At 31.2% G+C, this 27,355-nt stretch overlaps 1 protein-coding gene across 1 annotated transcript in view; it reads left to right on the forward strand.

Moving 5' to 3' along the window:
• The window catches only part of LOC134728254 (stalled ribosome sensor GCN1-like), a 63,200-nt gene that overhangs the window by 21,800 nt on the left and 14,045 nt on the right, over window positions 1–27,355 (forward strand). Inside the window, exons 14-41 of the mRNA XM_063592795.1 lie at window positions 222–374; window positions 751–843; window positions 1,514–1,589; window positions 2,367–2,526; window positions 2,975–3,155; window positions 3,666–3,790; window positions 4,421–4,599; window positions 5,707–5,803; window positions 6,383–6,505; window positions 7,500–7,692; window positions 7,965–8,281; window positions 8,762–9,114; window positions 9,574–9,766; window positions 10,493–10,729; window positions 11,310–11,504; window positions 12,304–12,550; window positions 13,831–13,952; window positions 14,321–14,435; window positions 15,089–15,268; window positions 15,733–15,953; window positions 16,630–16,837; window positions 17,234–17,430; window positions 18,208–18,397; window positions 19,081–19,151; window positions 19,943–20,158; window positions 20,717–20,881; window positions 21,533–21,694; window positions 22,457–22,549. Of these exons, the coding sequence (XP_063448865.1) occupies window positions 222–374; window positions 751–843; window positions 1,514–1,589; window positions 2,367–2,526; window positions 2,975–3,155; window positions 3,666–3,790; window positions 4,421–4,599; window positions 5,707–5,803; window positions 6,383–6,505; window positions 7,500–7,692; window positions 7,965–8,281; window positions 8,762–9,114; window positions 9,574–9,766; window positions 10,493–10,729; window positions 11,310–11,504; window positions 12,304–12,550; window positions 13,831–13,952; window positions 14,321–14,435; window positions 15,089–15,268; window positions 15,733–15,953; window positions 16,630–16,837; window positions 17,234–17,430; window positions 18,208–18,397; window positions 19,081–19,151; window positions 19,943–20,158; window positions 20,717–20,881; window positions 21,533–21,694; window positions 22,457–22,549 (4,862 nt within the window). The remainder of the gene's footprint in view (window positions 1–221; window positions 375–750; window positions 844–1,513; window positions 1,590–2,366; window positions 2,527–2,974; window positions 3,156–3,665; window positions 3,791–4,420; window positions 4,600–5,706; window positions 5,804–6,382; window positions 6,506–7,499; window positions 7,693–7,964; window positions 8,282–8,761; window positions 9,115–9,573; window positions 9,767–10,492; window positions 10,730–11,309; window positions 11,505–12,303; window positions 12,551–13,830; window positions 13,953–14,320; window positions 14,436–15,088; window positions 15,269–15,732; window positions 15,954–16,629; window positions 16,838–17,233; window positions 17,431–18,207; window positions 18,398–19,080; window positions 19,152–19,942; window positions 20,159–20,716; window positions 20,882–21,532; window positions 21,695–22,456; window positions 22,550–27,355) is intronic.

Below are 27,355 nucleotides of genomic sequence, written 5' to 3' on the forward strand. Positions count from 1 at the left end.
TTCCTAGATCTGGTGAAGGTAAACTCAGAAAATAACGCTTCAGACAAAGCAAATTTATAAAGTGATATGCATTTTTCATGTGAAAAACTCAGGATCACTGTATGACCTTCAACAATGAGTATACGATAAGTTAATAAAGCTCCTAAGATATTAAAATGTGGAAGAACTCAAAATGAAAAGTAGTATGTACTTTTCTTGATTAAACTTGTATTGTTTTATAGGAGATACAATTCCCCAGGCTGTAGATTTGATTCCAATGTTAATCCAGACTGTAACCAAGGCCAGTGGACAAGCCAACCAATCAAATATAGTAGCTGAAGGTGTGACAGCATCCTGTTTGTTAGTCAAGCTCTCATTGGTGGATATTCAAGCTGGTAAATATGGTCATGCTCTGGACAAATCCAAATATCAGTTCTTTTCAATTTTCTTGTAATTTAAAGACATGATCTTTTGATAAACTTAATGAGACATTTTTTAAGTGTAAAAACATAAAGATAATATGTGTTTAACAGTATCATACTTGTCAAGTGATTTTTTCAGGAGATGATTATGCTATTTAATTGTTATTTTTTTACAATGAATATTTCATATTGCGACAAAAGATATACTCATTGAACATTTGAATTGTCTTATTTTTTCATGTGAGTAGCACAAGTTAAATTTCTTAGTTATCAAACATTCATGATATATTATAATTGAATTAGATAATAAAGTTATAAACTCTGTAAGATGTTGTGTCTTTTTTTTCAGAAACTAAAATGGGTCCATTTTGGAGTGTAGTGTTAGATGCACAAAAACAACTGTTCATTAACGACAAGTTCCTGTCTCAGGTTGAAAATGATGGTATGCTATTATTTTTGTATAAATCTAAGGTCAATAGCTTTATATAGATCAAAGGTAAATGTCTGAAACTAAAAAAGAAGAAATGGTGTCTTGATTGCAACTGTAGTTCTCTTACTTGAGGTTAAAGATATTAAAAAGGAACAAGAACTCAAATTGAAGAACACTTTTTATTTTTGGGTTGATAGGTTCAAGGTCACTGTTATTAAATAGATTTTTTTTAAATTATTATTTTAAGATGGTTTGTGGATGTTGTACCACTATAAAATATTTTCCCCTTCATCCATTCTAATATTTTGGACCATTGGAATAGTAAATGGTTTATCTTAATAAAGAATCTGTTTAGAGAGTATCTGCTTACTAATTTTAGCTGTACCCGCTTTTTAATAGATGCTTAGTACTTTTAAAAATGTAATTCATCAAAAAGGAATTGTTATTTTTACCTTGTACAACAGTTTTGTATGCAAAGATTCATTGTAAATAGAAATGTAAAATCACAATAATGCAACAATAAATGTTCAGGTTAAAGCAGAAGTAAGATTAATTGCCAATTTGAACCTCATAATATGCATTGCTAAACATGTGTATCTCAACATTGTATCTTATACTGAAATATAGTATATATATATGTGAGGTTTGTTCTTATATTTTCAATATGAAATATATATTTCAGTATTGATGAATGTGGTAACCTTGTCTGAACGACTGATCTTAGAATACCCACAGAAAATGACAGAAAAAATATCAAAGTAGGTTCATCAGAGTTGGTGCTATTCTAGAAAATGTTAGAGAGGTGATGGGTATGAATACTGTAAATCAACTTATTTTCACAGATACTTTATTTCACTTTTAGCCCTTTCTAGTACGTTACAATGATTTTAATTTTGTGGTTTTCAAATATATTTAATGTAGGTGAATAGGAAAGATCCAAGTTTTACATATTTGTGGCATTTAATATTTGCGTTATTTTTGATAGAATTAAGTAATGAAATGGGGAATGTGTCAAAGTAACAACAACCCGACAATAAAGCAGACAACAGCCGAAGGCCACTAATGCAAAAGTTGCTAAAATAAACCACTCACCAAAATTAGTTGGTTTACAGTTACTGTTTCTACCCCATCACTCGTAATATTTACACTCGATATGTTTAAGAAGATGATATGTAAGTTGTAATGTAATTGTTTGGGTTGAGTATTTGTTGGAAACTAGATTGTAGAACCTGTTTGTAGTCAACCGTTGAGGCATAATTGTAAGGGTTATTCAAAGATAAGATATTTTTGTTTGTAGTTTTTAGTACAGTGATATATTTTTATTTGTGTAATTTGAAAAAAAATGGCTTCACTTTTATGTCAGTGCAATGAACAGACTTGAATACTTGGTTTACTATATCAAGTTATCTTTTATTTCACTAAAATTGCTCTTTGAATAGATTTTATAGAAAAGAAAATTATTCAAATTTAAAGACCTTAATTATAAGACTATTTTATTTCTTGTGTTCAGAACATATAAATCATTTTTGTTTCAGACCATACTATGGAGCTATCATCTACTGTCTTACCCACAAATCCCGACCAGTAAGACACCATACAGAATTATCAATCAAACGTCTGCTGTCTCTTCTGGGAGGAACATCTATCTCATTGGCTCTTATAGCAGAATGTGAAGAATTATTATCCAATCAAAAGGTAGGTCAAGTTTATTTGGATTACATACAGTCTGTATTGAAAACAACTTTGCACCATTTTTTTTTACAATGAACAAATTAAACACACACTGTGGCCCAGAATTCTAAAGAAGTAGAGGAGTCTTTTTTAGTCTTTGTTTTAAAATAGTAACTGTAATGAATTACAGAAATATAAATCTCTAGCCTGCTGGAATCAATCTTTAAATCTGTTCTCAAGTTAAAAATTGTTGTTTTTTAAATCTGAAATTTTGAAATAAATCATCAATTTAATAGGAAAATATATGAAATTGAGAAAATTTAGACAAAAAATCTAGCTCAAATTTACCTTTTAAATTTCCATGTAAGGTCATAAAAGCTCAGGGATTTCGGCATTCACTATCATACCAAATGAGTGCTATTTGAACTTTTTAAACCACAGGTGGAAATTTAGCTGTCTTGGTTTTTTTTAGTTTATTGAACCAGAATTATTTGATACAGAGAAGGAAAGCACTGTTGAACAACTTAAGTATATTAAACCAATCATACTAACAAGAGCCGTTATGACTGTTAGTTATGTAGAGAAGGCAGATGTAAAAGATGCAGAGGCTATAGCTAAGGCTTCTCTGGTCCCTGCACACCATCCATGTATAGGTAAGAAGGATATGAAGAGTTTTTTGTAGGTACCAGTCTTATTCAATGTTATATATAGCATGTCCCAAGATTTCAAATGTAAAATTTTATTTTCAATTTCAAGATAGTATGTATGCAAGATGTTTTTCTAGGTACGAGTCCTAATCAATGTTATGTATAGCATATCCTTGGTAATTTTGAATGTAAAATTTGTATTTCCTATTTCAAGGCAGTTTACATGCTAGTCAAATTTTTAGAAAAGTTACATTTAAGTTTTCTAGTCCATCATTTACTGTAATTTCAGAAAAGTTTCTGTGCCTTTATTATGGAAATTTTGAAGAGTGTATTAAGAAGAGAATAGTTATTGTGATTTCAGGAAAATCAACATACATATATGTATCCTATATATCGAATGTGAGATATTATTATTGTAAAAGTCATTCAGTTGCAACATTCACATAAATAAAAGACAGCTGAATAATATCTGAAATAACAGAAGTTGTACTGTTCGATACAATTTTTTTTTTTTAGTTTACGAGAACAAAGATACATGGACAGAGATTGTAGCCAAATTGAAATTAGATTGCAAGAATTTTGTTAGAAAACATTTGTCAGAATGTCTTAAATTTGTGATGACAGGAAAGGACCTATCAGAGGTAAAGTAATTCTTGAAAGTTTGGATAAATCTGATTGTTAGTCATAGATAGTCAGAGACAAATGATGATAATAATAAAATTGAGAATGGAAATGGGGAATGTGTCAAAGAGACAAATGAACTTTTTACATATAAACTTTTTATAAAAGAGGAGATAGACACCAAAGTGATAGTTAAAACTCTTAGTTGAGAAAAAAAGAAAGCCTGTGCAAAAAACAATAACTTAACACTACATAAAAAGTTGAACACTGAGTAGCACCCACACTACCACAACATACTTGATTTCCGGACCTTGGAAGGGTAAAATCCTATAAGTATTTTTAAGAATTTCAAAACAGTGTTCCCATATAGCAAAACAATGATGTTTTATAAATGTTTGACCAAATGACAAAAACATTAAGTTTAATGTTAGTTTTTAATCTGAGGAATAAAAATGATAAATTACACCTTTAATCAACCTGATATTTATCAATGGTACTTACTTAAATATACTTAAACTCAGATTCAGCTTATTGTTTTCCAGGGTAAATCTATTACGCATTATATTATATATCAGTTAACATACATGTATTCAATAACATATTACTCTCCTATAAATAAAATTAATCATTGTAGTTTTGATATATTTCAGAGTAGTAAAAATGCCTTCTCCTGCTTAGTAAGAATAGCTCCAGATATAGTGCTGCCACCTATGATCCAGTATGTATCACGGTTGTTAGGCAATGCAGAATTAACAGTGATCACAAGAGAGGAATATGGTATTTTTCTAACTCCTAGTGGAGAGCTGTTTGATAAATCTATGTTAGAAAAGTAAGTCTGAAATATGCTGAATTTAACATAGAAGTTGTGGTGTGATTGCCAATGAGATTTATTCAGGGTTCTCGCTAAGGATTTTTGAAGGCGAGTCCAGGGACTCGTCATTTTCAGCCATGATGAGTCCCAACAGAAAGAAGAAAATATTTTATTGCATTATAATGTAATTTTTTAGTCACCATTTCCTAATAGAGCAATGCAATGACATTAAATTCAGATCACTTTTTAACTGTTGCTATAAAATGCTGATATTTGTGTTTAAATGTGTTCAGTTTATACAAAATATTTCAATCTTGATGCATCTGTGTATTCGCTAGTTTTGTAAATGGCGAGTCCAGACAGATTTTGATGAGTCCAGGACTCATGGATTTGCCTTAGTGAGAACCCTGAGATTACTCTTCATAAGAGACCAAATTAACAACTTTAGGTCATTGTACTGATTATGATATAATGATTACAGCCAATACACTATAATCAGCTACAAAAAACTACAAAATGACAAATGTAAACAAATCAAACAAAAAATGACTTGTTATAGATAATAAATATCCAAAACCAATACTGTAATTATTAAGGGCAGTTCCATTGAAACATACATATAACATATAAACAAAATATATCCTACAATAAGAATTTAAAAGTAACACATCTAGATCTAGCTAGAATAACAAAACCATGAATATTTATGAACAAGTAAAAGTTCAAATCATCTTCAAAAGCAACAAGTAAACTTGGATTTGCAAGAGAAAAAGAAAGAAGACTTTTTGAAGACTAGGCCCTGTTCCAAGGGAGATATTGTTTTGTCAAAGAGTTGTACTGTATAGAAGATGCGAAAGATAACAAAGGGGTAACCAAACTCATTCACCTGTTTGCTGTATAAGTTTCTACCAACAACAAAAAATGAAATAAAGCACCAGCTTCTCTCTGCTTTTAAAGCCTACAGAAAATTTGTAATCTTTGAATATTTGAATTTGTGGTTCACCTAGCCTGTACCCAGGAAACCCAAGAAAATTGGTATACAACAAAAAGTAAATGTATTCACAGTAAGTTATAAAAAATGGACTCTGTTATTAATCTTTTTCATATTGTACAATTTGTTTACAGATTTGAGAAAAATGATGATAGTAAGCAGGCAAATATTAAAAGAGAAAATAAACTGTACTCCTATGCTGAACAAATGGCTGAAATAGAATTAAGAAAAGTATGTCAAGAGAAGTTAACAATATGAACAAATTCATATAATACTTTCAGAGGATTTATATAGGTGCACACTGTATAACATTCATTTATATACCGGGGTTTCTTCATTCAATATTGTTCATTGATTGCAGGAGATATCAGTGAGACATCAACCCATAAAACAACACAATATAACCAAAAGTGACATCTAGGTGTCAATATATGGTTCTCAGCAAAAGCCCAAAATAAAAAAGAAGATGTTGTAGGATTGCCATTTAGATAACTGTCCACAAGAGACTAAAATGACACAGAAATTAACAACTATAGGTCACTGTACGGCCTTCAACAATGTAAATCAATTCAAATGTATATTCAATGTGGTGTAAATCGCTAAAAATTGCAAATTGATTTTAAAATAACAGCAATAACCAAAATCCTGTCATTATCACTTTTGAATTACTCAAAGAACCTAAAAGATTAAGATTTTAAAAGAGACAACCATACGTTTTAGTTTTACTCTCAAGGAGTTTATATTCATCATGTCTTTCTGATTAAATGAACTTTTGATATGGATTAATACTCTTTCTGAATTTTGAATTAGGAACTTGACAAGAAGAAAGGAAGATCTGTAAAGGAAACTAAACCAAAGTTAACTAAGAAGCAAGAAGAAATGTTAGAGGCTCAGCGAGAAAAGGAATCAAAGATCAGATCTAGGCTAACAGAGGTATGGGTAGCATTCATTGTCTAGTTGTGTAGTCGTGGTCGTGTACGTAGTGATCAGGTTCAGTTTTCATGTTCAAATTATTTTATTTAGAATGAGAAATAGGTAGATGATATTTTGTCTATATAATTGTACACATTATCGCTATTTGTCAGCCATTAATAGACATCGCAAAGGCTACTGTAAACTTTTGAAGTCTTAAAACAAAATATCTGAAATCACAATGAAAAAATTATTGTTGTATGAAGTTGAAAGTTCAAGTGTAGCAGATTCTCCCAACACCAGCCCAGATTTTCAAATAGCCAGAAGGTGTATTTTAAGATGTACATGTCAATTTCACAGTTATCAACTTATTACGCACGTCAAACCATATAAAGTCTCATATGGCCTATATCTGTACTGGACTGTTTTATCTCAGAGATAGCCAAACCATTTTATAAGTTTTATTGTAAATGATCAAGTCTTTTAGATTGCTACAGGAACTTAAAGTGAAAATCTATTGAAAGATTTTGTTTATGAGTCATTCACAAGATTATAAATTGTTTCTTAGCTATTTGTCAAAAGATTGTCCATAATGTCCAGTGGCAATTATTTCATGCATACTGTAAATTCAGAAATTAATGTGAGGTTTTTATTATTGCGAAAAATGCAACAGAGTTGTAAACGCAATAGTTTTGAAATGTTTTATATGAATTAAACAGGATTTTTCTCAAAATCGTAAAAATAAAAATCACATTTAAGTATAAAATTATAAAATCACAATATTAAATGCACACATAATTTCTGAATTTACAGTATTCTAAACTATTAACAATAAAAACTAGAAAGGTTCTGCAAAGCTGGACATTGGGGATGAAAGGTAGTACATTCAGATTGCCACTTGAAAACAATCGTATGTGGGAACAATGATCTGAATAGATTAACTGATTTGCAAAAAAATATGAATACAGTATAGCTTGATGATTGGAGTGAATATTGTTATAATTTCTTGTTATAGCTGAACCAAGAGTTGTGCTGTGGATGTCAGATATTAGAGGCTGCTTTGGAAGGGGACAAACAATCACTATGTAGATACATGAAGGACCTGTGTAAACTAATTGTACCATTATTGCAATCCCCCCTAGCTGCTCCCCAGGTCAGCCAGGTGTTCTTAGACTTAGGTCAGGCCTCATTTGATGATATTCAGTTAGGTAAGATACACTTACTACAGATAGTCAAGGAGAGAATCAATGAATACAAATATATCTAATGCAAATCTGTGTTCGAACTGTTGTCATTTGAAAAATGGAAATATCTGTTTAAAAGTATTTGTGAATGTAGCATGAATTTAAGATTTATTTTACAACTAGAACATAAGAATATCAATTTTGTCAGAATTTCATTTGTATTAAGTCATTGAATTTTGAAGTTAAATTCTGTTTAAAAATTTACAGTTAAATAAAAAAAAAAAATTTCGTTTCAGGAAACTTGGTCAGTAATGTTACATTGAGATTACAGAATCCAGAAACTGAAGTAAACCCTGAATGGAGAAAAGAATCACCAGCAGAACAAGGAACCAGAGTTGTTAACTTTTTATATTCCTTGTCCATATCAGATAATGATGATAATGACGATGAAAACAAACTTTTCCCAGCATTCACGTTTACGTTCTTTTACTATTTATTAAGTTGTGTTTTAAAAAGTGGCGGGGAAGTGGTTGCAAAGGACATTGAACCACAGTCAAAAGCAATTGTTCTGATATCGGCACACTCAGAAATGAGAAGTACAGATGATTCGGATGTAAGTATAGGAGGTTTTCAATTTCAACGATTTTGAAATTTTGTGTGATAAAAGAAAATGATTTTGAAATTTCTGTTGTATGAAGAAAGAAAGAACAAGAAAACTGTAATTTTTTGATTTTAGTCAGTTAAAAAAAAGTTTAGACTAGGAATTTCATTCGAACCAAACAAATTGTGAAAAGTAGGACACATATTTTAAAATGTATCACCCAGAACTACTGAAAATTTCTTTTAAGGAATAAATTTTCTTTGATAACATTCATAAATTGACCCAATGAAATGGTTTTTCATTGGACAAAATGAAAAAATCCACAAATCAATTATTTTTCAACCAACTACAAAAGTAGGAACCCACACACAAATTGTTACTGTTATTTGATAATTTACAAAAGAAAGCTATTTTTCAACCATTATAAAATTTTATAAAATTACGCATGTACCAAAAAAAAATGATGTATTACACTTTTTTTTTTTATTTCAGAGTGATCCATCTTTGTTGCCACAAGAACAAATGTTGAAATTATTATTACAAGTCATTACAACAAGTGTATCAAAATTACAACAAATGGCCAGTGTCGGTCTAACAGAGGTTGCTGAGAGTATTTCTGGCGAGGAGGGGTGTGCCAAGGCTACCCCAGAGGAAATTAACATTTTACTTGATGCACTGATGTCCCCGTGTACAGCTGGGAGGGATGCTGCCGTTCAAAGTCTGAAGTGTTTGTCTGGCACACTGCCAAATATTGATGATAATTATGAACTAGGATTGAAAGTGGCACAGAGAGTTTGGGTGGCATGTTTTGATAATGATGAAAATGTACAAAAACTGGCTGAGGAGTAAGTAGGAGGATTGTCATGGTAAAAATAGATTGATATATTATATTTAAATGGCAGAGTTATTCAAATGATATAATTACAAGTAGTTATGTATCTGAAAACAATAACTTTTTTAACAGTAATTAGCATCTAACTAAGATTTTTTTTAATTCTGAAGATAGAATTTTTATTTTTCAAAGAGAAAAAATGTGAATTTTTCAAAAACATGATATAGATTTTAGTGAATAAATTGGTAAAGATAATATATACCACACATTATTTAATACCTATAGTATTCAAAGCTATGTATTATGTTAGAGTAAGAAATTGCAAGTTTACAGTATGAGTAACAGGCTAGCTACATAATAATGTTTAGAAAATATATATTGTAAAAATAAAGAACAGTTGACATTTTATCATCCTTGTATAAAATCTTTTATTTTCTTCAATTATTGTAAGTTTATTGCTGACATTTTGTAGACTGAGAGAGAAGCTGAATTTAAAGGAACCCTATGAAGACATGTGTACTCCCCTGGCTACTGATGTTGTTTATCCTGAGGAAACCATCCAGAAAGCAGCAGCTAAAGCACTACATAAAACCCTGAGTCACCACCTTGAGTACATCACAGCTACAATAGCAGAACTTAAAGAGAAATATAATGAAAAATTATATGTAAGTCACAAGAATAAACTAAAATCTAGATGGTGGTGCAGCAAAACTTTCCAAGAAAAATATGATTATAAAATTTTCTGTTTATAGTAAAAGATACATTAAAGTACATCATGTGCATGCATCACAAAATTCTGTATCACAGTATGGAAAATCTAAGAAACTAATATAAACATAAATTATATGCAGTGTACACAAATGTGGTCACCATCCTGTGCTTTCATATTCAGCATTAATTGTCAGATTACCTTAGCTGTATTTAGCAAAACTTTTAAGAATTTTGATCCTTAATGCTCTTCAACTTCATACTTTATTTGGCCTTTTTAACTTTTTGGTATTCAAGCATCACTGATGAGTATTTTGTAGATGAAACACCTGTCTGGCGTACACAAAAAAAAAAAATTCTGGTATTTATGATGAGTTTATATATCATCGTATAGCTCTACTCAACTGAGAGAAAAGAACCAATCTCAAATAGAGGAGCATGAGATCAAAGGAAAATTTTAGAAATTTACAATAACGTTGAAGAATTAGATATTATTATAAATTACCTGTAATTTGATAACAAACACAAGACTCACCAACCATTCATAGAATGTATTCAGCAACTTTAGCAGAACGCTGGTGTATTAAATTCCTTTTTTGAACCACAAAATTCACATTAATATATACAGAATGCCTTTCAGAGATTTTGATTATATGTTTGTATTACATTGAATTTTAAAACAGCTTCCCCCTCCAGAACTGGACACATTTGGTCGTGTAATAGGAGAGCCACCACCAGATAATTATCAATCCAGAAGTGGCATTGCATATGCCATGGAGAGTATAGCTCCACTGGTACCCCAGGATCAGATAGAAGATTTGTTCTCTTTCTATGTACCAGATGCTTTATCAGACAGGGCACCAGAAGTGAGGTCTCGTATGAGGGAAGCTGCACTAGCTGTTATAAATACTCATGGAAAGGTAAGGTTAAAAGATATACCAAAAATATGTCAGAAATGTTGGGGAGTTAAGTTTTGTTAATTTTATTGAAAGATGATATGCACAAATTGAAAAACCCAACAAAGGAAAGTTTATATTTATTTGAATTAATGAAAAGGCAGGTTACATAGAAGTTAATCAAGAACCTAGCTATATATGAACCCCAAAAAGCAAATTCCCTCAAAATGTCTTGTATTTGGGGGATAATTAGTGGGGCCTGGTTTTCTGCTCTTTGGTCATGCTGTTGTCTCTTTGAAACATTCCCCAATTCCATTCTCAATTTTATTAAAAGGTTATGTTAACATTTTATGGAAACTTCACAATAACTTTCACTCAACATGTAACTAATGAATTTCAAGAGAAGAAAGCGTGGACAACATCATATATTTCCAAATGGACCAAATAAAAACAGCAGCAACAACAAGGTACAACAGCAATAATGTATGTAATTTCTGATTTGATACAGGTACTTTAAAATATGATGATGATGATACACCAGTTTGTTACTTGCTGTCAAATAATAATTTTTGAATTTATATTTTACATCATTTGTATGTTGTAGGAGAATGTGAACATATTATTACCCGTATTTGAAGATTTCCTAAGTAGTGCACCAGATACAGCCAGTAATGATGCTGTCAGACAGAGTATAGTCATCCTGATGGGATGTCTAGCTAAACATTTAGATAAGGACAATCCTAAAATCAAACCTATCGTGGCTCAGTTGATTGGTGCTTTATCAACCCCCTCACAAGAGGTAAGTGTTAGAAGATCAGTTATTGCTAGTTATTATGCATGGAACAATAAGTTTGGATGAGAAGGTCGTTAAAAATTGGGTATTGTTAAATTAAAAAGTCAAGCTTTAAATATTTGAAATTTTACTTTAATGTTCCTTGAAGCTTAAATGATGCTGGTTGTCTGAAAGCTAAGTATTATAAGTGGAGGACCAAATACATTGTTATGCCCCATTTTTATGCCCCATTTATTGTGCCCCATTTATGGGCATTATGTTTTCTGGTCTGTGTGTCCATTCATATGTTTGTTCGTCTGTTAGTCCGTCCAACTTCAGGTTAAAGTTTTTGGTCAAGGTAGTTTTTGATGAAGTTGAAATTCAATCTATTTGAAACTTAGTACACAACTTCCTTCTGATATGATCTTTCTAATTCCAATGCCAAATTAGAGATTTCCCCACATTTTCATGGTCCACTGAACATTGAAAATGGCAGTAGAGATGGGGCATGTGTGTACCAGAGACACATCCACATTTTCAAATGGAACAAGTCAGTATCTTTTAAAAAATGATCACTTTCCACAGAAATGTTCTTTTATTTGAAGATTGTGTAAAATTTTAGTTATACTGAACACCTCTATTTTCTTTAATATAATATATAGATAAAACATCATCGATACATAAATTTGTTGTGTTCCAAATGATTTTGTTGATTAAAAATTATCAAATACCTCATAAACATAAAGTTTGATGGCTACTTTCACATAAAAAATGCCTTACTTTTAGTATTTTTCATGAAATATAGACCTGTGCTCATATTTCTTAGGTACAACAATCTGTTGCTAACTGTTTACCTCCCCTTATTCCTGGTATCAGAAGTGATGCTCCAGAACTGGTACAGAGATTGATGCAGTTGTTGCTAGACTCTGATAATTATGGAGAAAGGAAGGGTGCTGCCTATGGTTTGGCTGGGCTGGTCAGAGGTCTTGGTATAACTGCTCTCAAACAACAAGAAATTATGTCCAGGCTTGAAGATGCTGTTAAGGATAAAAAGAATCCCAGAAAACGAGAAGGTAAGAAATATGCTGTTCTGATATTGAAATAATTTATCACATTTTGCTTGCGGGTTTTGGTTTTTGTTGTTTTTTTTTTATCTTAAAGTCATAAGAAACGAGTGACCCGTGAAAAATTATGTTCTTCCAAATCTTGAACCAATGCATACAAACATCATAAACTTAGTCTTCTGTGCACAAATTTGTCATTTTTTTCGTGTAAATTTCGTATAATCGTCATTTTTTTTTCAATCAGTCAGTGTTGTTGTGAAAATATGGCAGGTAATTAAAGTTTGTGTTTTGAAGCCGAAGTTTAAAGATGGTCACCTGTTTGTCAACAATCGTCAAAAAATAAACAAAAAAGCATGAAAATAGAGCACGTGTTTAACATGTAAATTCAGATAATAGTTTATTTTAATGACATCCATGCGTATTGTGATCACCGGATATTTACGAGATGGGTCACACTGAGGTCACTTTGCATACGGAAAATATGTCGGGGGGGAATTGGTTGCTGGAAGCAAGCAATTAAAATAAAGTAAACTTCTTCTAAATATGAATAAATTAAAGAATTTTCTTCAGAAAAAAATATATGTACACAAGTTTTATAATGAAAACTATCCATTGAGTTATAAAAAACATATGCATTATTTTTTTTGATTTGAGGTTTCTTATGACTTTAAAACAATAGTTTTCCATATTTTAAAAAAGCAACAACAAAAGATCAGTTCTTGTCAAACATGAAAAGTCATTATAGAAGTAAAAAGAAGTGATATGATAGACAGTGAGACTACTCGCAACAAGAGACCAAATGATTTAAAAATTAAGAACTTGACGTCAGGGTACAGCCTGCAACAATGAGCTTAACCTATGCCACATAGTCAGCTTTAAAATGCATCAAAAATTACACATGTAAAACAAATATTAAACTATAATGGAATATGTATACAGCTCTCATAAGCAAAAAAAAAACCAACTTTAGAATATAAAAGCATACACTTCAGGCACTACATTCTACTGCATCTAAACAGCATGAGTAACAAACTCTGCAGTGAATATGATTATTGATTGCCAATGAGACATATCTTCACAGCTTAAAATTCATATTTGATGGCACTATCTGAAATTTTTTATTATGTGCTTCACCTAGTAATAATACAAGCACATATAGGACAGCTGAATGATAACAAGAAAAGGAATGATGTTTCCTTTGTTTGCCAACTTAGTTAAATACTTTCCTTTGAGTTTACTGGACAAAATAGTAAAACAAAATCAATAGTTTAACTTTGATATACTTGCAGGTGCTTTGTTTGCCTATGAGATGTTATGTACTATGTTAGGCAAGTTATTTGAACCTTATGTTGTCCACATACTGCCACATTTACTGTTCTGTTTTGGAGATAGCAGCCAGTATGTGAGAGAGGTAAGGCCATCCACTTATACATAAGAAATAAGATGTTGTTAAATAAGTGCCAATGAGACAACTCTCCATCCAAATCATGATGTGTAAAAAGTTAACAATTATAGGTCAAAGAACAGTCTTCAACACAAGAGCTTTGGCTCACACCAAACAGCAATACTTACTTTCATTTCATTAAACTGATGTATAGGAAAAATACTAAGTAAAGAATATAAACCTTTATGTAGATCTACAAATGTTGAAACTCTTTGATATGACTTTCAAATGTTTACTTGTAAAATTCAACAGATGAAACAATCTGTATTATGAATATACTAATCTTTACTGTTGCAATAGGTTCAGGATTATTATTTATTTTTAATGTGTTTTAGGCCGCCGATGATACAGCAAGAGGTGTAATGGGCATGCTCACTGCACATGGTGTTAAATTAGTGCTGCCATCTTTACTTAAAGGTTTGGAAGAAGATGCATGGAGAACAAAAGCAGGTTAGACTTTAGGAAATATTGAGTACAGGTGTGATGGAAGAAATTAATTATAAAACATTTGATTCATTACATACTTTTTCTGAAAGTAGGACCCAACATGGCCAGGATTGTGAACTTGATAAGCTAATGTGTGCATTAAACTGTGCTAATACAGGGTCTAGAATGTCCTTCTTTACACTGTATATCATGGTGGTGCTCCTCAAAAGAGAGGCTTACACAGAGCATATACATACATATTATTGTTGATAAACCGAAAAAATATCAAAACAGATGCTTATGAAGAAATGAATGATAAGGATGTATCTTATAAGTATGTTTTGTTTGTTGTACAAGTAAATATGTACTTGTCTCACAGCAGGAGTCTCGCCACGATATAGCCTTTTTGTGCTAATGCAGCGTAAAGCAACCAACAATCAATCAATCACAGCAAGAGTCACACAAAAAGATAATTTAATTTCAACCACATTAACATATTTACTTGCACAATAACATGTTTTTATTTTGAAACTTGCCATTGACAGCTTTCAAAGCAAATTAGAACTTTACAATTGAACATGTGATCATTTATTTACAGATATACTGTTACACTTTATACATGTAATTAAACTTAAAGAAAATTCAACCATTTTTTTTATCAATTTTTATAATTCTAGGTGCTGTAGAGTTACTGGGAGCTATGGCGTACTGTGCACCTAAACAACTGTCAGCCTGTCTACCCAATATTGTACCAAAGTTAACTGAAGTATTGACAGATTCTCATGTCAAGGTTCAGAAGGCAGGAGCTCAGGCTCTCAGACAGATTGGTGATGTCATTAAAAATCCTGAAATTCAAGGTATTAAGTAGTACTATAGTAATCAATATCATATAAACAGAAGCAATTGTTGGGGTTACCATTGATGCTTAAAGGACAATAAGATGTCAATTATACAATCTTCAACATAAGACATGTGTTTATACACACTTTGTAAATTATACATTGCTCTGAGAAAAGATCTAAACAAATCTGACAGAAATTATCAAAGATCTACCATCGACAACAGATCAATTTCTCATGTATTCTAGTCATAGAACTATATCTGAAGACAATTTTTCAGAAAATAATTAAAAAAATTAGTGCTCACTCTATTTGAAGTCTGCATGTTCCTAATTACTACTTACTGAAATGAAAATAAAACTCAAACTTCACAGTACCACTTGTTAATTAGATCAAAGATAATAGCCAAAGGATTTTCAGATTATTGAAATAGACCTTCAAAGAAAAAGTACATTTTTAAAAACATTTTTCTTTATTTTCAGTAATTGTACCAGTACTACTCGATGCTTTACAAGATCCTGCTAAGAAGACACTGAGATGTCTCAAGTCACTACTAGAGACAAAGTTTGTACATTTTATTGATGCTCCATCTCTTGCTTTGATCATGCCTGTAGTGGAGAGAGCTTTCCAGGACAGACAGACAGAAACAAGGAAAATGGCCGCTCAGATCATAGGGAACATGTCATCATTGACGGATCAAAAGGTAAAAACAAATCTATTTTTTGTCTATTTGGAAATAAGGGCTATTCCAGAAAAAAATGTATGGGGGGGTTGGAAGGCAGTTTTTGTCAGCACCCGCCACCCAGACAATTGTAATTGAGAATTATAGTGCATTATAGTGTGAAAAGTTGATCTGATACCCATCACCCATGTATTATTAATACAATGTGCCTTCCAACCAACCCCCCATACTTTTTTTTCTGGAATAGCCCTAACACAAAGTGGTATGATTGTCAATGAAAAAAGTTTCCATCTATGACCAGAGAAAAATGTTTTGAACAAATACTGGTCATAATACAGACTTTAATAATGATCAACACTTGTACTGTATATACTGTGAATTCATTATTATTCGATGGATACCAATATTCATTGATTTCACAGGTTAAATACGAAATTAAATGTTCAACAAATAACAACCTTTTGGCAAAACAACGAAAATTGAATATCTACAAACAAAAAAGTTTTCCTTAATCCTGGAAAAAAAGTAAGCTTTAAAAGGCATTAGGGTAATGAAATGTTAGACAATTTACAAAGAGTAAATCAACAGCAAGATCTATACTTAAGCAATTCCACAACCAGTATATTAAAGTTTTTTGTTAATTTAATCCTTATACTTTTGTATAATTTGTTACAAATGTATTTCATTTATTTGCTAGGATTTGGATCCTTATATAGAGAAACTGATTCCAGGATTGAAGCAGTCCTTATTGGACCCTGTCCCTGAAGTGAGGACTGTATCAGCTAAGGCTCTTGGTGCTATGGTACGAGGTATTGGTGGCGCCAAGTTTGATGAACTACTGAAATGGCTGATGGACACACTGAAATCTGAGGCTAATTCTGTTGACAGATCTGGTGCTGCCCAAGGTATTTTTACAATCCAGTGTTGGTCATCAAATGGACCAAATAAGCTTTTCTCAGTAGTAGATGGCATCAGGTGTTCATTGCCTGTATAGTTTTAAACAAATCTTCTCTAAATTGAACCAATTTTGACCAGAGCCACCCTTATAGTATCTTATTTAAGATTGTCTAATGATCTCACTTGCCAACCATTATGACTGTCATGGCTTAAAATACAACAAAAGGGTAAAATTCTAGCAGTGTCTGTAATTATTCTTTTCATTTGTATTATTTAAACAAAGTAAGGTTCCTTTATAAACAATGACCATGCTGGTGGCTTTGCACACAGTTCATCTGCGGTTTTACCCAATTACTTTGTTGGGAAGGAGAACAAAAACTAAAATGTTTTATTTTTGTTGCTAGGTTTGGCTGAAGTAATTGGTGGATTAGGCCAGAAGGAGTTAAACCGTTTGATGCCTGGTATTATACAGACAGCTGAGAGGGTAGACATCCCACCATTTGTCAGGGATGGTTACATCATGTTGTACATATATTTACCTTCTGTCTTCAAAGATGATTTCATGGAGTATATTGGACCTATTATTCCTTCCATTTTACAGGTGAGAAAAGTTTATAAATCAATTTATATATTCTATATGTATTGGTTAATACACACAAAATTGCATAATGATGATGAATGGCTGTCGACCAGCCTGTGGAAAATTAAAGGCTAATTCAGTAATATGTTAATGAAATATGAGAATGAATCCTTCTTTTATTTTTTCAAAGACCAACAAACTAATGCTGGTTTTTAATGTGCTAGTTCATAAAGTTACAGTCCACAGGAAGACATGTCATCCTACCTAAACACTTTAATGTGACACTGTGCTAATCAGTCTGCCCTTGATCCTAAGAGGAGACTATGCAAATACAAATCTCAAGTCTTTCGTTATACCAAGGCGATGATAGACACTTACAACCTTTCCACTTTAGGTGGAATAATGCAACTGAGGAGGTTTAAGTTAAGGGAAAAATACTGGATACTTCAAAATCTAAAATTCCCCGACTTTGATATCAAAGAAATACAAATAAATGTCTTGTTATCATGTGTCATTAGACATATAAAATGTGGTAGGGTTTGTCAAAATTGTCTAAAATAAATGCAAATTTGTGGTAAGAGTGCCAATGGGAGGACTCTCTATCAAGTCACAATTTTTAAAAAGTAAACCATTATAGGTCTAAGAACAGCCTTCAACATGGAGTCTTGGCTCACTGAACAGCAAGCTATAAAGGGCCCGAAATGACTACTGTAAAACCATTCAAACAGGAAAACAAACAGTCTTAATCTATAAAAAAAATGAGAAATACTAAACCTATTTTACTATTGATACTTGTAGGCTTTAGCAGATGAATCAGAATATGTAAGAGAGACTGCCCTCCTGGCTGGACAGAGGATTATAAACTTGTATGCAGATCAATCTATAGAATTACTCTTACCAGAATTAGAGAAAGGATTATTTGATGATAATTGGAGAATTAGATATAGTTCTGTACAGTTGTTGGGAGATCTGTTGTATCGTATTTCAGGTAAGGTTTACATAGATTTAGGAGATAACTGTATTGTATTTTAAGCTTAGCCCTTTATAAAACGTAGATTTTACTGTAGCAAATTCTAACACAGCATTTTAAAATAAATAATATTAAATAAATATTTTGGCGTAAAATGACATAAATGAAAAAGTTGGTGATACATTGCATTGTCTTTAGCAACTAAACAATGTGACATCATATGTATACTCATGATATCAAACATAAACACTAGACGTATTTATACCTTCAGAATATTTTCAATGTTGACAAAAAGAAGATTTTGAGACTCAAAAGGAGACCTTCATGTTTATTTTGTGAGAAATTACATACCAAAAAAAATTGAATTCAAAATCGTCACTTTCTTAGTTATGTACTGGTCGAACGTGGAATTTGCTCCTTCTAAATATTTGTCAATGTCCAATTGAAATTTTCATTACAAAAAAATTGCATTAAAATGAATTTAACTTAGATCTGCTGTATTATCCAAATGAACAAAAAGATGACAAATGCAACCACTGAAAAGACTTGTGGATTGGAATAGGCTTTCAATGATGCTAAAACATTTCTAAAGTTTTAAAACATCAAAAAGTAGGGAAAAATAACAATGAAATGAAATAGCTACCCAGTTAGAATTAATTGTAAAAGTATTAATATTATTACATTTGTTCAACATTATATAGGTGTAACTGGTAAGATGACCACAGAAACAGCTCATGACGATGACAACTTTGGAACAGAAACTTCAGGAAAGGTAAAACTTGGAACTTCTATTTTGTAGACTGCTACTTATTCAAGTATTTTAAAGTTTGAAAAAAACCTTTAGCTGTAGATCAAATTGTATTTATTTTCATGGGTAATAGTTTTCCTCAATTGAGAAAAACTTGCATTTTCGTAGATATATAATTGTGTGGTTTTGGCAAAATCTGCATATTGCCTTAAAGAAAATTTGTAATTCGTTGAATTCATATTTTCATGGTTCACTGGTACTCATGAATCTGTTAAATTTAGTATTCAATGAATGATAATGAATCCACAGTGTAGGAAAATAGTCCAAGCTTTAAATTATAATGCATGAGCTTGCTTATAATATACTGTCATTTGTGCAATACCTTCTCATACATTCAGTACCTTTAATTTTCAGAGCCAACTATTTTATGGCAATATGAATCGTGTTAAGTGTGCAATTTTGGTTGAATATTTGTCAAAAGTGTGATAAAATATTGTATTTTGATTTTGTAAAGTAATTTACAAGTACTTTTTGGTGCAACATGTCTTAGATATATATATTAAAAAATAAAGGGATACAGGGGAATAGGTATATATATATAAAAAAAAATAGGGATAGAGGGGAATAGGTAATATTAAACATGAAAAAGCTTTTTATGAAATACTAAAATCTGATGAAGTTCAGAAAATAAAAATGAATAAATGGTTTGCATGCAAATTAAAAGTTTTATCTTATTTTATGTGATGTACATATAACTGTATAAAAGTTTTTCAATCATGTACCGGTAATTCACTAGAGAAATTACTTTTTTTCAGGCAATTCTGAAGGCTCTAGGAAAGGAAAGACGAGCTCGTGTCCTGGCTGGATTATACATGGGTCGATCTGACACAGCTCTACTTGTCCGTCAGTCAGCACTTCATGTGTGGAAGATCATTGTAGCTCACACTCCACAGACATTGAGAGAGATCCTGGGAACATTGTTCACTCTGTTACTGGGATGTTTAGCAAGTACCAGCCATGACAAGAGACAGGTAATTACATTGTCTACTTTGGGAAATCACTGCCTACCTTCAAATCAATAGTAGTATTTTCATATTATTATGGTTACTTTAGGATTGTCAGCTGGCTTTACAAATCTGTATGAAAATTACTCTCAACAAGGATGAGTGTTGTTTACATTTTTTATTTTCACTTATTTTGCAGATGGTATATTTCGGTGAAAAGTAAATACACAGGAGTACAAATGCTGTTTACTTGCTTGGGAAAAAATTGAACTTATGTTTTACAGATTTGTAACTACATTTTTGTTTAACTAACATTACTTTAAGCCATAAAGCTACAGCAATGGTAAAAAAAAATGATTAAATCCTAAAAGGACAAATAAGGAATTGATCCTTGCCTATCTGCCCCCTTTATTGTGTAAATTACAAATATCATTATACCAAGGCCTGTAAGAGGGAACTGTTTTCATAAAGTATTAACATGGTGTGAGATTATTTTATGTCTTTTATATATTTCATCATATATTTCAAAAAGGGGGAAATAATTGTTGAAATTTGTAGTATGTATTATTTTATAATTCTTTGTAGGTGGCAGCTAGAACATTAGGAGACTTGGTAAAGAAATTAGGAGAGAGAGTATTACCAGAGATTATACCCATCCTAGAACATGGCCTGGACTCTGACCAAGCTGACCAGAGGCAAGGTGTCTGTATTGGTCTAACAGAAATCATGGCATCTACCAGCAGAGATCATGTAGGTTATCTCTCAGTCCTAAGATCAATCTAAAAACCTTCTCTAAATGAAAGACTGAATTCATGAAAAGAGTTTGATAACCACAACAATATTTGAATCTAAAATTATTGCAAAATGTCAGTAAATTCTTCATTTCTGGTTAATTAAATAGTGGTGTTGTTTGTTGCTCACAACATTTGTAGTAGAACTTAAAAAACTTGCAGGCAGTTCACCAGTTTTCATAAAAATATTTTTATATTTGAATCAAGAGATCTGTGTTAACAATAGCTGCCTTTAATTCTTACAATTGTAGGATCAAAATTTGTGGTTCACCTGTACCCATATTACCAATGAAAATTAGTATCCAACGAATAATAATGAATTCACAGTATGTTGTGGTCACATCAAATTGAAACTGATATGTTTTTTGGCAGGGCATAACGAACATATTCTTGCTTTATACTTTATTTCATCAAAAAGAAGAAGTGAGAGGCCTTAAACAAATATTTTTGGGTTCTGTTACTCGCAAGCTGGTCTAAAAGTTAACTGCATATTGACTTTTTAATGGTTTTTAATAGGTAAGTAGACACATACATCTACACATCCCGTACTGTTTGATGGTCATGTATGGAGATCCTTAATATTGTATTTAGCTTGTTGACTGTCTTTCAGGTAGCTGTGTATGCTGAAAGTTTGATTCCTACCGTGAGGAAAGCCTTGATTGATCCATTACCTGCAGTCAGAGATGCAGCAGCTCATACATTTGAAAATCTCCATGCTAATATAGGTCCTAGAGCACTTGATGAGATCTTACCTTATCTATTGTCAAAACTGGTGGGTGAATAATAATATGAAAGATTATAATTGATGTTTATAGATATAAGAAGATGTGGTATGAGTGCCAATGAGACAACTCTCCATCCAAGTCTCAATATGTAAAAGAAAACCATTATAGGTCCAAATACCACCATCAACACTGAGCTTTGGTTCGCACCAAACAGTAAGCTATAAAGGGCCTCATAATTGAGTAGTGTATAACCATTCAAACATGAAAACCAAGGGTCTAATCTATATAAAAACACACTTATGAACCACATCAACAAACTACTGATAAACAGATTCTTGACTTAGGACAGGTGCAAACAAATGCAGTGTGTTTAAATGTTTTAAAAGATACCAAGAGTCGCCATATACAATTATATACACAGGTAAATGTAAATATGGTAAGGTATGCAGTTTAAATGGAGAATGGAAATAATGTTTTTTGTTTGTCAAAGGGAGATAACTCTAAATGAAATCTGTTATTAAAATACTGTTAGAGCGGGTTATTTTCATCGAATAAGGTATACGAAATATTTTGCCGGTATCATTTTGGCGAATTCAAAACTTTTATCAATATCTTTAATTTGCATCTGCACTTTAAAATTTTTGTAATTATTTTGGAGATTTTGTTCTCTACGCGAAAATAAGCTAAAAGTTACACCCTGTAAAAATAACCTGGTATGTATCTAAAACCCCCTTATATATTATAATTTTGTCATTTCTTCTAGATCTGTTTTAAAATATTCACTGTTATAATTTTGATTGTATTAACAGGATGATGATGATTTAGCAGAGAGAGCGTTGGATGGATTACGTCAAGTCATGACAGTCAAAAGTTATGTTGTGTTACCATATTTGATACCACAGGTAAAATTCATTATCAAATTAGCTTCAGTAGAAGATTGTTCAGTTATTATTGATTGTGCATTGATCAAACTAAAGCAGGGGTTGATTTAGTCTGAGGTAAAGTATGGGCAAATCCCTACTTAAATTGGAAAAAGATATCCGCCTTTGTAAGCACTTTATAAACAAACAAAAAAAATTATATATTACTTTGATTTTAAGCATATTTTATTCATAAAGATATGAAAGGGATTAAGCAAGAGGCACAGCCTATAAAAGATATAAATGTAAGTATGAAGGATTAGGGTTTTTGTGTATGACTTTCACAAAATTTGGTTAGTCTTTAAAACATTAGACTTTGGTCAGATAATAAATGAAACTGACCCTGAAATTCCAGTTCCAATTACTAAAATTTTGTATAAATGAAACTGACCTTAAAATTCCTGTTCCAATTACTTAAATTTTGTATACAAATTATGTGATTATTTCCATTTGGCTTGACAGTTATGAAATCATATTGTTGTCTTTCTGCTTCATAACCATATATCAAATATCCAATAAAAATTAGAGGTGTGATGGCAGAGTAGTCTGAATTGAGTTATGGTCCTTGGACCATCTTGCGAATTGTACTACTTTTGCTGGTAATGAGTCCCTTTCAACTAGAACTGGAAGTAATGCATCAGTCTATAGACATCACATGCTTAACTCCCAGCTTAGCCTGGTTTCTATTGACTCACTCCTCCGTTAGGAGCACCCCCTTCTAGAGGGTTGATTACCTATGTCTCAGACCTTCCCAAGGGTGGTACTAGCAACATGTGCCTTGTATGTTACCCCTAAAGCAAGCATTGTCATCACACCATAGTTAATATAGTGTTTTCATTACTTATATATCTTTAAATTTGAGTAGCGTTATAAAATCAGGTGTTGTAATAATGTTAGCAAATGCAAAAAAATACCACAGATTTACATATAAATTCATTGATTCTCTTCTCTTAGTTTCAAAACAAGATTCAGAACTGATCTGCAATGTAGTAGTGTTGATCTTATGATAATTGGTTCAAAACTAACATTTATTGTAGAATGTTATCAATAGGGGAGATAATTCAAAATTATTATATTCTTTTGTTGATATTATCACCTGTATTTTTGTAAAAAAAATTGCATTTGTAGACTATATTTTATGACTTGTTATTGTTAAGAAAACTATGAGGCACTTGTAATATATATAAACATTTAAAGTCTTAAGATATGTACAACAATTCTGTTGAAAGATTTTATTAGTCTTAAGACTTTCATAATGCTGTGCATTATTACCAATCCTTATTGTTGCTTTCCTGACCTTGAATTATTCATGAATATTCATGAACAATTCATGAATATTCATGAATAATATTCATGAATATTCATGAATATTCAAGGTAACAGTTCATGAATATTCATGAATATTCATGAATGTTAAATGGCACCTTGAATATACATGAATATTGTATGAGCTGAATAAGCTTGAATATACATGAATATTGTATGAACTGAATAACCACGATTAAACATGAATAATTATCTGTAGAATATTCATGAACATGAAATAGGATGTCTATGAATAATGCATGATTAGAATCACCATGAATGAAAAATATATATCTATCCCAATTTTGAATGCTAAATACATACTCTAGAATAACCTTGAATATTTAATGAATATTGAAAGGTTGAATATTCTAGAATAACCATGAATATTGAAAGGTTGAATATTCTAGAATAACTATGAATATTGAATGGTTGAATATTCTAGATTAACCATGAATATTGAAATAAGTGTCCTTGAGAGGTTTTTTGAAAACCAAAAGCAAATACAGACATTTAAGTTTAAAATATTTTTTAATCATGATAGCTGTGAAATATGAATTTTACAATCACTTTCATTAAAAGCTAGCAAAATTGTCCACTATTTAATCTAGAATTTAATCCAAACCTGTTTAGTCGGATAGCTTTTTGAACATTTTGTAATTATGCAATGATATTTTTTCTCATTTATCTGGGAATTGTTCAAAAATTGTTATTGTCAATAATTCTTATGTAGGCCTATCTAATGCTGGCTTGACGTCGTCCTTTGCATTGGCTTTTCTTCCTTTCATTAACTTTACCCAACCCGCTAGTTTTCTCCAAAAATGAACAGGAAAACATCTATGACACATGACTGAAAGTCACTTTTGTTGCTTATTATTTTCTTGACATCTCCCCTGCGAAATGATTATGAATAGTTCATGAATGTTCATGGATGATTCATGAATGATTCATGAACATAATTCATGAATTGTTCATAAAAGATTCATGAACAGTTAATGAACTAGACATGAACTACTAATGGACAAGCACGTTCATGAACCAGTGAATAATGAACTATTCATGAACAGAAAGTGTTCATGAACTCTTTGGTTCATTAAAGTTCATGAACAAAAATAGTTCTTGAACTTTTATTATTCACGAATTGTTCATGATTTTATAGTTCATGAACACGCTTGTCCATTTGTAGTTCATGTCCTGTTCATGTATAGTTCATGAATTTTTTTTATGAATGATTCATGAATTTGTTCATGAATTTGTTCATGAACCATACCAGTCCATGAATCATTCATGAACACATGAACTACTGTGTTTATGAACTGTTCATTAGTAATTTAATTCATGAACATTGTCTGTCCACTTGTAGTTCATGAACTGTTCATCTAAAGTTCATGAAATAATTTAAAAGGATTTTTTTGAATTTTCATTTTTTGTGTTATTATCATAAGTAAACTTCTCTTCCTGTCTGTAATTAAAATTGCTGTATCAGGACTTCCAACTAGAAATGCTAAATAACATCTTGGTGCAGTTGTTCTGCTTGAAATTCTTCACAGTTGAACAGATCTTTTAATCAATAAATGCATCTGAGTTTCCCCCTGCAAAATCAAAAATCACTCCACAAAGAATCAAAAGTCCTTGATATTTGTTTTTATAAATAAGCACTCAAGATTAAACAGTTTCTAACAGGTATAATACAATGTAATAATTTAATTTAATAAATGTTGTTTTTATTAAAATATCAATAGAGTAAGATTAATAACATGAATATCACTTCAGCCTTTTCATGACATTTCAAATAATGTACCTACCCCCCTTTTTCCCCTTTTAATTTACCCACACACAATCATAAGAGTGGCTGAAGCATGAATTATTTTTACCTTGAAATACAATATATTGTACAAATCTATCAGTTATTCCTGAATGGAAATCATTAAACTAACACTGTAAAATGTAAAGGCTACTTTCTGGTGTTTTATATTTATTTTAATTAATCAATAATTATTATAAAATGCTTCAACAAATAGTTATTCAGCAAAAAAATATAATCAAAATATATATAATTTACTTATCTGATAACAAATCTGCTTTGTTTTGACAGCTATATTACTTCACTCCTCATCAAACATCTTCATTTGTATTGTAAGCGTCAAAAACATCATTTTGCTGACGTCATTATGACGTTTTTCTATTCCCAGTCACTTGTAATCATTTGTCTACATTGTAATCTTTTGTCAAAGTCATTGAAGGTTTTACAATAGGTAAACGTAATTCATTAATAATGATAATTATTGACACCAGTCTGCAATGTTTGGGAAAGAATGAATTGTCATTAATCTGTCCTTATTTTCCAAGTTCCTCTATGTGCCGTATGATGGTTAAGAAAGGCACATGTTTGAACTTTGAGAGACAATCAGAAATTACATCTTTAGAAGAAAGAAATTAAGTTTACCAAATTTGTCATGATTGTAAAAACGAAACATGAGAAACATCTCCAGCTCAAAGTAAGTTACAAAACTTCAAAGTTAGTCCCAAATTTTGTATGACTCTAAAAATGTAACACTCTTCTGGCATAGTATGAAAAAAAGAAAAAGGTGCTGAGCTAATATCTGTTGTTAAATGATTTTTTTTTAATGATTATTTTATTTTCTTTAATTTACCACAAAAAAGAGAGATATTTTATTTTTTCATATTTTATTTTTTTTCTCCAACTTTTTCTCTTTCTCCCAGCCTTCCTCTCCTTTCTCCTACCCCCTTTCTCCTTTCTCCTACACCCTTCCTCCCTGTCTCCCTTACCCCTGTCCTCCCCCTCATACATGTATTTACACTTTTGCTATTCAACTGAATTTTGTCTCAAAATGATCTCAAGATCTGTAAATGAATAAACTAGAGGTCATGCTAAAAGCACTTTAATTGTGATGTCATGATACAATGTAATGGATGTCAAATTTTATGAGAACTTGTATGACAGTCAAATTTATGAATTTTTTTATAAACTTTATGTATTCATTTATTCATTAAAGTTCATAAAATGTTCATGAACATGTGTTATGAACAATTTATGAACATTATGAACTGACTTACAGTTCATTAAAGTTCAGAAAATATTCATGAACTGCATTTTATGAACTATTCATGAACTAAATTCATGAACGAAACTTAATGAACTCATTATGAACAGTCATGCATTGTTTATGAACATTCATGAACAGTTCATGGTGGTTCATCAGTTCATGAATTTCATCTCGCAGGGGAGCTGTTTTGTATGAAGATGTTATGAATATCACCTACATGAGCTATCTATTAAAATTATCATATATTTTTTTCATTTAACTGTGGAATACATACATGTACATGTATGTTATTCTGCATCAACAATCAAGTAAAAATATACGTATACAAAAGTCCTAGAACAAATTTCATTATCAATTTTTATGCCGTTTACCACAAATAGTTCTGAGTCATTATCATGCAGCTTTATTCATGCTT

This window comes from Mytilus trossulus, chromosome 8, assembly GCF_036588685.1.
Source record: "Mytilus trossulus isolate FHL-02 chromosome 8, PNRI_Mtr1.1.1.hap1, whole genome shotgun sequence".
NCBI classification, from domain to species: domain Eukaryota; kingdom Metazoa; phylum Mollusca; class Bivalvia; order Mytilida; family Mytilidae; genus Mytilus; species Mytilus trossulus.